Genomic DNA, 12,646 nt, shown 5'->3' with positions numbered 1-12,646 from the left:
GTCTTAAATCATCGAAAATATATTTACTCAGACATAAAAACTTTCCAATAAACTTATTTTAGATTCTGGACACAAACTGCAAAGAGCATATTTAAACAGCAGGGGGAGAGCGCACGTAGCAAACGATGTGGTCCGCTTCAGCTGACAGTAGACGGCCCGACCAGTGGATGAGTCTTTCCGGGGTTCGAACTGCAAGTCCAGGGTACTTGTGTAGAATCAAGGACTACCGATGATAAGCTGGTAGCATCTTCGTGCAACTTGTGCATTGACAGCGGCCGTAGTTCTTTTCAAGGAGACGTCCAGCGCGACAGGGACTCCATCAACGGCGAACTAGCGTTAATACCACGGCTAACAGTCCACTGCTAAGTAGTTAGCCACGGCCGCAGACAGGTAATGCTAACTAAAGTTTCGATCACCGCCATTCCCGTTAGGCGTTGAACTGCAGATCTAGTGAAATAACAATACAATATTAACTACTTAACGAGCTTTTAGCGGCGATTTGCGCATCGACTACTGTTTAGCTGCGTTAACGTTAGCTAGCAACATGTCAACGTCTCTGAAACAGTCCTGTTAACTCACTTTAATGGACAGTTGTATGCTTACTGACTGGCTACAGAAAGGTCTGTCAAATGCTTTATTCATACACCTAGTATGTCCGATTAGCCTTAATCATACAATATAACATGTTTCTTATAGAATATCTAGCATTTGAAGAAGTTTTAGCACTTTGGTCGCAGTCGTTAGTCACGTGACTGGGCTGCAACAGGTAAGACGACTAACCTCGTAGTTCCGCTGTGAGATTATGAAGTAAGCAAACAGCTCTGCAGGGTCGTGTGCTAGTGTCGGCATTCACGTCGTAATGTCATCAATGTGCCTAACTTAACTCAGTATCCACGATATAAATGATCTATACGTCGCTGTGCATCGATTACAACTTGGACATGAACACCTTAACATCACCTTGCCAGCAGTTCACTCACTTCTGCTTATGTATAAGCAGAAGACAGGAGGGACTTGGGCTTCCAAGTTGCTGCTGCCATTTACCTTTCTCTACATACCTTATTGATAAAACGGCTAAAACAAGAGGATACAGTTCAGGATTATTTGCAAGTTGAAGTGCTTCACAAAGAAATGAAGTGCTGTCACTGCTAGTGGCACACATCCCAGACTTCCTTATGGTTTATGTCCAATTGAGGCTCTCAGCCACTTTGCACTCTTGCAGATGTGTGGGTTAATATAGCCCCAGTATTATGTATTATTATTACATTTGAGTTGTAGAGCTACTCCCAACAAACAGGGTTGCCGGAAGTAAGAGGAAGAAAGAAAACATAATAGTAGGACGTAGCCTCAAATTAAAATTAAAATAGTTTTTATATCTATGGAATAAACATAGATGTACAGGTTTTTAGGACTAGGGTGTTTTTATGTAATTGTATCTTGTAGATGCATCTATTTTAATGCACACATTGTAGAAACAAACACAGCTTTTAGGTAAATGGCACATGCACAGACTGGGGCCCTGTGTATTGTAAGCAGTCATTTAGCTTGGTAGAACCTGTTCATACCATCCTATCTGTCTGTTTTCAGGTATGTCTGAAGTTAGTCTTGAGGCTGAATCGGGGAAGACCTCAGCCGAGGACCCTCAGGTGGATTGTGAGGATGCTGACAAAGTAGAGGAGGGTTTTAGTGAGGATGTGAAAGTGGAGAGTGCAGATAACAATAGTGGAAGAGATGTCAGCGCTGAGGTGATGTATGATATTGACATTAACAGTTCAGATGAAAATGCAGAAAAGCGTGCAGAGCGTGAGAGCATTCAGAAAACGAGTGTGGTGATGCAAAGGGATGGCGATCCTGCACACAAGTCTGGCACTGTAGACAATGGGGGACAAGAAGCGCCACAGGAAAGTGAAGATTCTGACACTGAAGCAAAGGTGATATTTACTGTTATTCTAGTCAATCAACTGCTTCTAGCACTTCCTTACTGTGCTTCTGTCGCTGTTCTGATCCTGATTTACTGTGGTGGCGGTCACATGAACCTAAGTAATCGCTGTCGAGTGGTAATTTCTCTCTTGTGTTCCTGCTTTGCTGGAGACTTTAGTAAAATGTCTGGTGCAGCTGTTGCTCTTGGTGTAGCAGGTGGCTCTTTTTCTGATTATATAGTTATAAGTATGTTGCTCTATTGACATACTTTTGTGTTTAGGCATAATCTATGCTTTGCTCGGTGTTTATGCTGGCATATAAATGTTTGATTTGTTTTATGAAATACATTTTATTATTATTATCATGTATTGATACATTAAGACACAATTTGTTTAGTTGTAGTTTTTATTATTGCTGCTTTCAATAAGTATACACTCTTTTGCACCCATTTTATCCTCTTTTGCTTGACACTACCTCTGTAAGTGAAAGTGTACATAATGTGTAAATGATAGCATTTCCTCACAACGTTGTCTTGTTTGTAAGTTGAGTTTACATAGAGCTCTTGAATTGTTCACGCTGTCAGTCACATGGCAGTGCAATCGAGACGGATTTGGACTCCAAACTGCACATTCTTATGCAGCCCAGTATTTCTTGTGTTGCTGGAATGTGTGGTTTGTCAGGCTGGTGATTCACGCTCTGTGGCTTTGTGCCAGTATTGTACATCAGATGGCCAGAGTTTAAAATGAAAAACCCTTTTTCTCCCTTTTTTTTTTTTTTTTTTTTTTTTTTGTAAACTCTCTGTATATAGTGAAGTTTAATGCAGCACAGTTGTCTTCCAGAATAATTCAGGACAAGTTTTCTATCCATATTAAAGATTGAGCCCACTATTGCAACAGGGTTGTGTCACAGTTTGTAAGGGAAGATATGATTCTTTCCTCTTTGGCTGACACAACTCATTGGACAGTTAAGTCATTGTTGTTAGCCCGCCCTCCCATGTCAGGTTAGCTTGTATCCAGGATACTGAACTGTGGCAAACCAAGACATGCCATACCTTGCATATGCCTGATTAACTCACAGCCACGTAACTACTCTCTCAGCTCCAGCAGTCTGACAACAATGGCAAGCCTTCCTGGAGAATGTTTTCACATGGTGGGTGGGTTTTTTTTTCCTTTGGGACCTCTGGTTGTCTGTGGAGACATAGTTGTATTAGTTCCACAATGTTTTTTCTATACAGGAAGACACATGTGAGTAGTTATGGTACATGTACAGTAAAAAAGGATATAAACTAAAGTCTAAACTTGGTGGCAGGCAGGAGTCTGTCTTATCAGCAGTAGGTGGTTACAAGAGCCTCGTAGTGCATGTCTGTGCCGCCTGCATGTGGGCATCATATGGCCTTTAAGTATTTATGTGTCTGTCACATGACACAACACTCAAAACAACATCTTTGCCAAACTTGCCAACATGGAATCATTTTCTACTACTTGACTTTTTTGCGTTATTGTGTAATATTCTTTTGGAAGGATTTCAGAAATCTTTAGTCTGTTGTAATTTCTCCCTTTACAGAACGAGATGGATGTTTTGACTCCCAGGGAGGTTAATATCTCAACAACACCCTACTGCTTCAGTACATCCAACCCTCTTTCCGTGTCAAACCTTAACCCTTTATAAACTCACACACGTGTCAGATGACATGGTTTTACTAAAGCAGAATGCAATGATTGGTAACCTCAGTACAAAACAGTTGACCCACAAAAGTAATACTACAAGTTTTCCAGCGTCTCAGTGAGTAAAGCAGAAGTCTGTGAACCCTTGGGACAGTGTTTAGAGGTTATTTTGACTTCATGTTGAGGTGTAGTAGCACCATCAACTACTGTCTGGTAACTGTCCAACAATTTTCCCAAGGGGATCAATAGTAAGTATGTCATTCGGTAAGACTTCTAATAAATAAAAAACAAAGGAAGTTATCAAATTCCAAATATGCAATACAATGTACTGCCTACATTTTCTTTTAGGACTGGTGCTCGGTTATCTTTTGATTGTATAGTTCTGTTTTAAAAGCAGAACTTACAGTTTAAACTTGCACAAACATGGGCAGATACACAACTAATATATTGCTATTCATTCATGTTCTTTGCTAGAGTCAGACTTTTCACTCAATACTGCAAGGATTTCTTTCTTGTAGTCATTAAATATCTAACAAATTACGTGAAGATCAAAAATGTTTGTTCATAATTTACAGCCACCATTTAAACTCACTTTTTTGCTCACACAGTGAAACCAGTCAGTCCATTTAGGCTAGATCTTGTTACCTGGTTATCTAGTAGCTATTTGCATTATTTAGACCATGGCCAAGGTTCTTAGGTGAAGTATCTTGTTCAAAGATGCAAATTCAGATTTACTAGGGGAAAAAAATCACAATCACCCCTTACCCAGGTGTGGCATGAATCAGTAATAACCAGCTGTACATTGTTAGGCCTCACAATGCCCACAGCGCTTTACAGTGGTTTAGTTAGTGTCCTAGTTCCAACCTTACTATTCCACTCAAACTAGCACAGCTCTCCAGCCTGCAATAACGGGCAGTTTATTATAGTCTAAACAAAACTCCTGTCGCCACAAACTGTTGTTTGTCTCCACCCTATAAATGTGCAGCTAAGCAAACCAGCATGTCACAGATTTGTTTTAGTCCTCTGGTACCATTAGGAGGGACCATGATTTATATGTTGTCATAAACATTAAAACGGGTCTTTCCATGTGTTTGTTAATTATGTTCAAGTCCAAGGAGAATTTGGTTCCAGTCACGTCCTGTAGCACAACATTGCCGGGAATGTAAGTAAAGGCTTGTATTTGCTAGGAAACGAGAAACTGCATAATGCCTATCCTAAGCGTTGCTGTGGAGGACAGCAGATGATTGAGATAACTGGTTTATTTCCCCTTTTTGCGTAACTCCATGGGTGGAGCAATATGCATTCGGCTTTTATTTTTTATGTATAAGTGTATCATACTAATGTATGTAATGTATGCATTTATGTTTGTAATGGATCAGAATGGTGACATGCTATAACAGATTCCATTCTTCTGTATTTAGAAAGTCTTTTAACGTAGGGGTGTGTTAAAAGTTGATGTCAGTTGTTGCACAAGAGCCTCATATCCTTGTAAAGGCTGTAATCTTGCTACATAACTGATTTAAAGCTCACTGCACTCCCATATTGTCGCTCAATTTTAATGAAAGGAACAGTTGTGAGATAATGGGTTGGCCAGAACATAGACATGATATTTTAATTAGAGCGTGCTTTAGGTTTTGCAGTGTTCAGTTGTCAGACTGATGTTCAGTGGGTCATTGAAATAAAGCATATTTTAATATTAACTGTGAAGTAAAACTGTTACATCATTAAATTATATTTCTGTCTTGTACCTCGTGTTGTTGTGTATAGGATGTTGTTATAGTCAACTTAAAAGTTACAATTATGTGTCTTGTTATCATGCTGTCTTGTCATTATTGTAATTCCACTCAACTACTATCATCTCCACCAAATGTTGGTCCAGACCAATCATTTCCAGTCTGGCAGTGTCCACAAGATGGCAGTCCACGGCTATTCTGTCTCACCTGTGGAGCCTTCTCTTTGAAGTTGTCGGTGGAAGTTTTGAGCAATAACTTGCTTCATTTCACCCTCCTCATTACAGGAACGCACAATGGCTGAGGAGCCCAATAGAAGCTCAGCCGCTGAGATCCCAGTCACCAGCAATGGAGACCTAGATCAGAGCCCTGAGGCAGTATTCCAGAGGGTAAGAGCTTGTTTACAGCAACTCTCAAAAATAATAATTGTCTGAGAAAATATCAGTCTACTGGCTTCCCAAAGAAAATCTTGACTAGCCCTCCCTCATTAATTTCCTTAATAAATATATCATTATTATTATTATTATTATTATTATTATTAACACACAACTATATTTTTATTGAACTGTCTTCACATTGAACATCCAACTGTTTGATACTTTGCACTAACGGTGCAAAGAAATATGCATAATTGGTGTATTTTGCACTAAATTGAAATATATTTTTAAAATTAATTAAGCTTTCCATTGTTTTCTTGACGTTTTAATAGGTTTTGTCTATAAAATGAAAGATGAGAATAAACAAATATTTAATAAATTTCCATACCATGGAGGTGGAGAAGATGTAGTCAAACTGCTTCTTTAATTTTACAGTCAGAATCTTCACATTTGAAAAGGTGGAACCAGCAAACATTGGTTTTGCTTGGTACATTTTCATTTTCATATATGTAGATACATTTTTGACTGATTAATCAACTAACTATTGCAGCTGTTTTGGAGGGGCTCAAGGATGTCATCATGTACAGTATACAGCATTACAGAGTTCACATGCAGGAATTGATAAAACCCAAGAGACTAATAGCTCCTAGCTTTCAGTTTCTAATGGATTGTTTGTGTCAGACATGACTTCAACATTATTGAACACATGGGTGAATGAACAGTTGCAGGGAACCACCTAGCAACCTCTTAATGTAATGTGTTTGATGTTTTTATTTGTTATTATCAGGACCCTTACAGTCCCAGTGGCCCTAGAGCCCTAAACCTTTCAGAGTCCTGTGTCACCTCCAGCAACTTTACTTCGACAACAGAGGGCATCATTGAATCAGGACCATACAAAGGTAAATGCTCTTCTTCCCATTTTACTGTTGTTTTCTGTGTTTTTATATGCGTCTTCTTCTCTCACTCTCCAAATGGCTCATGAGACTCTTATCGGGCCTTGTCACCTTGTCACATTATTTGACTGCCTTGCCGCGTTCTGTGTTTACACTGAACTGTTATTCTCCCCATGTATTCCCAGTGCTCCACGTTTGGTTGTTGTTCTCAGGGAAATTTAAAAGGCAGGCATTTGAATTTGTAAAGGTGGGCATCAATTGAATTTAATGAGTTTCCTATGATCATCAGGTTGTAACCCTTTTTTTTTTTTCCTTCTTTATCATCACACCCTTGTTACAAATGCAAATAAAAATCTCTCCATAGAGGCACGAGCTGCTCGTTTACCACTATGTTGCCATGGCTATTTTCCATGTTGTTTACACTGGTTGATGTAGGCTTTTGTTCATTAAAACATTCATCCTGCAACATGGAGAGAACCACCATAATTAAAAAAAACACACACACACACTCAGGAAATCAGCATCAATGAGAAATTCCCTCTTATGTTTGTGTAGGCGGGAGGCTGACATACTAATGAATCATAACTCTGAATATCTCCAGGGTCAGCAAGCCTGCCCACGTCCCCCGTGGCACCTGTAGCTCCCAGTTCGGTTGTTGCTAGCCGCCTGGCACGCTCTTCCAGTGATAGTCAGGCTGAGAAAGGTACCTGTAGCAACAGAGTATGGGCCAGATGATACTGAATCATCACTATTTACACATTAGATTAACTTTAATCAACTATATCTTTCATGGTTTTCATCAGTTTCTGACCCTCTTCTTGTTCCCACAGGCTGAGCTCTATTCAGAATCAAACCTTTCTGCTTCCCCCTTCTTGTTAATTTGCACTCCTTTGCATAAGTCTGTGATAATTGACAGTTTTCTGCTTTGCAGTGGCTAATGACAAGCATTTACATACTCCTTAGACTTAAGAGATCTAGATCTCAACACTTCTAGGTCTGACGCAGCCTCTTGATGCCCTAAGGAATGCGCTTTGGCTCGGAAGGAAAAATGCTTTCACATTTAATGTCAGAGGGTTTTCCTGCTTGCGACTTTTGTCCTTGGTACCCATAGTTTCTCACTCTTTCTTTCTCTACATGGCACTCCAAAACTGACAAAATGTAGTAAAAGGTCAGACGAGTCAAGAATATGTACGATAAATTCTTTTGTTGTAATAATAAGAATGGACTGTAAGAGAAATTCATACTTTGCCCTTAACCTCCAGTCGGTGACAGCGACAGGAAAGTAAATATTCACAGGGAAATATAAATTGGATCTTAACTGAAAACACTGAGGGCTGAACAAACTTGGCGTCAGCCCATAAATACAAACTTGGATGCTACACGGTGACACACGCTGTTCTGGCCAGAGTGAATAGTAGAAAACAACCTACTATTTCAGCAGAGTTTAGATGATGTAATGAATGAAATATATCGACGTCATCAGCTCCTTCAGCTAGAGTCACAGACGACTGCTTAACCAACAGATCCACAGCTGCTCAGACAAACAGCTGTAGCAATTAAAGCTCTGATGAAGACAAGAAACACTGAATCTGCTAGATGTTTTTTCACCTGTCTGAAAACTTTTCTCTGCATTTTGTAGCTTTGGAGCTCTGTATATTTTACCATTTCCCCTTTTTGCCCAAAACAATGAAGCACTTGTCATAAACTTTGCTGTTATGTTAGAATTTTTAATCGTGTACATCATGGTTGATTGTATTTTCATTTTGATTTAAATAATCATGTCATCAGTGTCCTCCAATTTCTTAAATTCAGCATTTTGTCTGTGTTGATAACAATAACAGTTGCAGTGCACCTTCTTAATTTTCACCACAGCTTTCCAATCCAATAACTTAATCGCTCAACAAGTGAATGATTTTTAATTGTCCAGGCCCAATGACTGCACATCCAAAAGGTGGAGCGGTGGTCCTTTCAGATGACTTAAAGAACCCAGCCATGGAAAAACTGGACCTAGTGAGAAAGTGGAGCATCAACACGTATAAAGTAATCCTGTCTTTGATTTATTTTTACGTCCTTCCTGTACTCTGCTTCATCTCTCAGCCCCACTCTTTATCTTCTCTGTTAATTAGGATGATGGCAGAAAAGTGAACTGTTAACCACAATAACTTGCTTTGCTTTAGACCAGGCTTCTCGTCACTCTGTGTTCCTCTTTCTCTCTCAGCTTACATTCAAACTCTCCCAGTCAGTTGCCCATCGTATTTTAAATGCAGTTAACCTCTTATTAAGGTGTTATTAATAAACCTCCTGTCCTCTGCAGTGTACTAGGCAAATCCTGTCAGAGAAGCTGGGTCGTGGTTCGAGGACTGTGGACCTGGAGCTAGAAGCGCAAATCGAAGTCCTGCGTGATAACAAGAGAAAGTACCAAAATGTGATCAAACTGGCTCAGACACTGGCCAATCAGCTGTCCCAGATCATGCAGACACAGAGACAGCTGGGTGACGCCTTTGCTGACCTCAGCCTCAAATCACCAGAACTCCATGTGAGTCCCTTTGTGTTAACATGTTACATTCAACAACAATGAAGACAAAGAACTCGGTGTTGGTAACACTGACGGCTTGAAACCTTGAATGAGGCCCAAGTTTAGGACAGACAGTCAGAATCTTTGAGCTTTAGTCCTGAAATTAACCCACTAACTGGTTGGAACATAACATACTTATATACTACTAGTACGGTATATATATACTAGACCTCTCTGTCAGAAACGAATACATCCACAGTTTGTTCAGATACTGAGAGGCTGGAGGACGAAGAGAAACTAGGTTTCTAGGTTTGTCCATAAATCCATAAGGTGAGCTTTGTTCGTGCTTCGCACTCTAATGCCACGATTTAGCTGTTTTCACAGGACAATCTATTGGTTTAAGACCCTAGGCCGCCTTGGGCTGTGTTTGGAACGAGTCTGTGACTGCTAGATTTATTGGGTCCCTGAGACCCAACAGTAATATTACGTCATTACGCACAAACTTTGAAACGACTACTTAGACTGGTTTCTACAAAACCAGAAGATGTTTTAAAAAAAAAAAAAAAAAAAAAAAAAGTTTATCTACATGCCACAATAACCAAAAGGTGGATTTTAAATAATATGAACACTGCATGTTTTGTTAAGTGCTGTAAAAACAAAATGGACTGAAAGTTTTTGTTCTCTAGGAGGAGTTTGGTTACAACGCTGACACCCAAAAGCTGTTATCCAAAAACGGAGAGACGCTGCTGGGTGCTATCAACTTCTTCATCTCCAGTGTGAACACACTTGTGGAGAAGACAATCGAAGACACCATGATTAATATCAAACAGTATGAAATAGCAAGGTAATGGAATTCTATTCTGCCCGTGCTCAGTCTCGACTGCACTGACTTTATAGAAGCACTGGACAGATAATATTGGATTTGGTTTCTTCATCCGTAGGGTCGAGTATGATGCATACCGCACGGATTTGGAGGAGCTGAATCTGGGGCCCCGTGATGCCACCACCATGCCCAAGATCGAGCAGTCCCAGCAACAGTTCCAGATCCACCGCGAGAAGTACGAGAGGATGCGAAACGATGTCTCTGTCAAGCTGAAGTTCCTGGAGGAGAACAAGGTTGGCTAGAAGCTAGCACTGCTTTTCCTATCAGTTTAACTTTCAAGTGTGGTCATCTCTTGTTACTGTTCCTGCTCCCAAACAGGTGAAGGTATTGCATAACCAACTCATCCTGTTCCACAATGCCATAGCTGCATACTACGCTGGAAATCAACAACAGCTGGAAGAGACACTCAAGCAGTTCCACATCAAGTTGAAAATGCCAGGTGGGGACAGTCCATCCTGGCTGGAAGAGCACTAATCACTCCGTTAGGTTCCTTTCAGGAAATGTCTAATTCTGCAGAAACGGCAGGAACTCCCCTTCAACTCTGTCACTGCCTTTAAAACTCTCAGTCTTTTAATGTAATATAGAAAGGAAAGACAACTCCCACAATCTGTTTTACTCCTGATGTTTAATTCCTTTCATCTTATTTCTAATCAATGGAAAGGCACTTTTACAATGTTTGACAAATCCGTTGAACAGGAGTTGCTGCAGTAAACACATTTGGAAACGGCCTGTTTTTACCAGCATATGAATGTTGTCTCAGCACAGCAGATGTGTTGTCTCTGTAATGGTAGCTACAGGATCAAAACATAATTTACATTACTTTTTTTTTAGCTGACTGAGTTGAAAAAGTCAAATCAGTAAGCTTGTTTTCAATATAAATTCTTTCATAATTTGGCTTTGACACCTGTTGTGATAAAGGGGAGATATGGCATTCAGATTTCATGCCAGTGCAAATTGGGCACCATACCTGTAAACTGATTATTATTATTTTTTTTTTCTTTATGGGAATATGCTTATTTGGTTTATTGCTGAGCTATGAGAAGATGCACATCACTCTCATATCAGTCTGTTTACCGTCAGGCTGTAGCCAGCAGCTGGTCAGCGTAGCCTAGCTTAGCTTAGCTTAGCTTAGCTTAGCATGAAGACGGTGAACGAGAAGACAGCTGGCTCGCCTCTGTCCAAAGGTTAAATCATTCTGCCTGGCAACATCTCTAAACCTCATTAATACAGAAAACCAAAGTGTGTAAAGTCGCCATTTTACAGGACGGAGTCAGGCTAGTGTTTACCTGTTTCTAGCTTTTATGCAAAGCTAAGATAACCGTCTTCTGGCTCCGGCTCTATTGAACAAACAGGTGTGAGAGTGGTATGGACTCTCTCTCAGCAAGACGACAAATAAAAGTACTTCTCACGATGTCAAACTATTTCTTTAAACATTTAAAAGTCATATTAATGGCTGATGACGTGATATAACATTGACATGATGCTACTTTTTAATCATGATTCAGTTCCTGTTTCTTTTTTAAACATTTCCCTATTTTGTCTAAATCTGATATTTGACTAAATAGGTGAAAGTGTTGATTCTCTTCAGTTCCAGAGGAAACGGTGGATCAGCCTTATGTGACTGAATGTGCCTTGACTTCTTGAATTTGTCCTCGTCAACTCCATTATGAAATCCAATTTTGCTATTGAGAACGGGCGATTGCACTACCAGTTTTCAGGACCAACTCTTGAAGGAAGAGACTGGACCAAACGCATGCACACTCTGTCAGCGGAAGTGCAGCTAAAGCCTGTATAACTTAAACACGTTTAAACACTCCACGCAACACAAAATGATAGCTGTGTTTAGAGAAGTGCTCCAGCTCAACGTGCTGTTCTCAAAGATATTTATCCGTATTGCACATATGCACATTTATACATTTAAGACTAACTACAAAAGAACTGTTTATGTAAGGTGTAAACCAAAATACAATTAACTTGAAAAACTTTTGTAAATTTGAAAGACCAGCATCCTTTACCTGAGCTGCTTCATTGGGCTGTTGCAAAAAAAAAAGTATATTTTTCAAACTAGGACTTCTGTACTCTGGTATTTCTAACCAGCCATCATATGTCCTCAGTTTGTACTTTCCAATGGCTCGTTATAGCAGTTTGAGAGTATAAATGTTGTTCAACAATCTGTCTTTTTCCAGAAATAGATGCGTATATATTTGTCATTTTCTGTCTATGACCAATGCAACCATTTGACGGTTTTCTTTTTTGTTTTGTTTTTTTGGTTTTATTTTTAGTTTTTTTGAAAACCTACAGAATGATTTTCTAGTACTAGTATGTACTAGTAGAGCTTTACCTTGTAGTAATGAAACATTAACAAATGTTGAATTAAATAGGATTCTGAATGTTGTGCAAACTCTTTGGGAAAATAAAACTTTCCTTTCGTTAAGTGTCTCTAGAGGTTTCTTTTTTGTTTTTGTTTTTTTACTGCATCAGTGATGACGGGAACTTATGACGTTCCCCATGTGAATGTCCAATTACATGGTGAGAGTTCAAGGGTTTTCCATGTAACCTGATCAGCCCCGTGCTTTGTTTTTGTCCACTTGCTCCTTTACAGACAGACACCAGCAGATTATTGTATAGCCTGTTTTGTTGTGTTGACATATGGATTCAAGTTGC

The 12,646-nt window shown here is 39.6% G+C and overlaps 1 protein-coding gene across 3 annotated transcripts; it reads left to right on the top strand.

Moving 5' to 3' along the window:
- The first annotated feature begins 127 nt into the window (after positions 1–127).
- On the top strand, positions 128–12,416 carry arfip1 (ADP-ribosylation factor interacting protein 1 (arfaptin 1)). 3 transcript variants are annotated; one of them, XM_026360245.1, is made up of 10 exons: positions 128–390; positions 1,588–1,931; positions 5,602–5,703; positions 6,479–6,590; positions 7,186–7,287; positions 8,512–8,624; positions 8,899–9,120; positions 9,786–9,943; positions 10,041–10,215; positions 10,301–12,416. In XM_026360245.1, exons 2-10 carry the CDS (start codon positions 1,590–1,592, stop codon positions 10,454–10,456), a joined length of 1,482 nt encoding a protein of 493 aa, XP_026216030.1. In that variant the 5' UTR covers positions 128–390; positions 1,588–1,589; the 3' UTR covers positions 10,457–12,416. The 3 variants fall into 3 exon arrangements, with proteins under 3 accessions (XP_026216030.1, XP_026216032.1, XP_026216031.1); XM_026360247.1 differs by lacking the exon at positions 1,588–1,931; XM_026360246.1 differs by lacking the exon at positions 7,186–7,287.
- The last annotated feature ends 230 nt before the right edge of the window (positions 12,417–12,646 follow it).

This window comes from Anabas testudineus, chromosome 1, assembly GCF_900324465.2.
Source record: "Anabas testudineus chromosome 1, fAnaTes1.2, whole genome shotgun sequence".
Lineage (NCBI taxonomy): Eukaryota > Metazoa > Chordata > Actinopteri > Anabantiformes > Anabantidae > Anabas > Anabas testudineus.
This window is presented reverse-complemented; position numbering and strand designations above follow the sequence as displayed.

Excerpts from the sequence above, each read along its gene's own strand:
- arfip1 (XM_026360245.1), top strand. The coding sequence starts at position 1,590 with ATGTCTGAAGTTAGTCTTGAGGCTGAATCGGGGAAGACCTCAGCCGAG. Across the intron at positions 8,625-8,898 it reads GGAGCATCAACACGTATAAA|TGTACTAGGCAAATCCTGTC; the intron begins GTAATCCTGTCT and ends TGTCCTCTGCAG. Across the intron at positions 9,121-9,785 it reads TCAAATCACCAGAACTCCAT|GAGGAGTTTGGTTACAACGC; the intron begins GTGAGTCCCTTT and ends TTTGTTCTCTAG.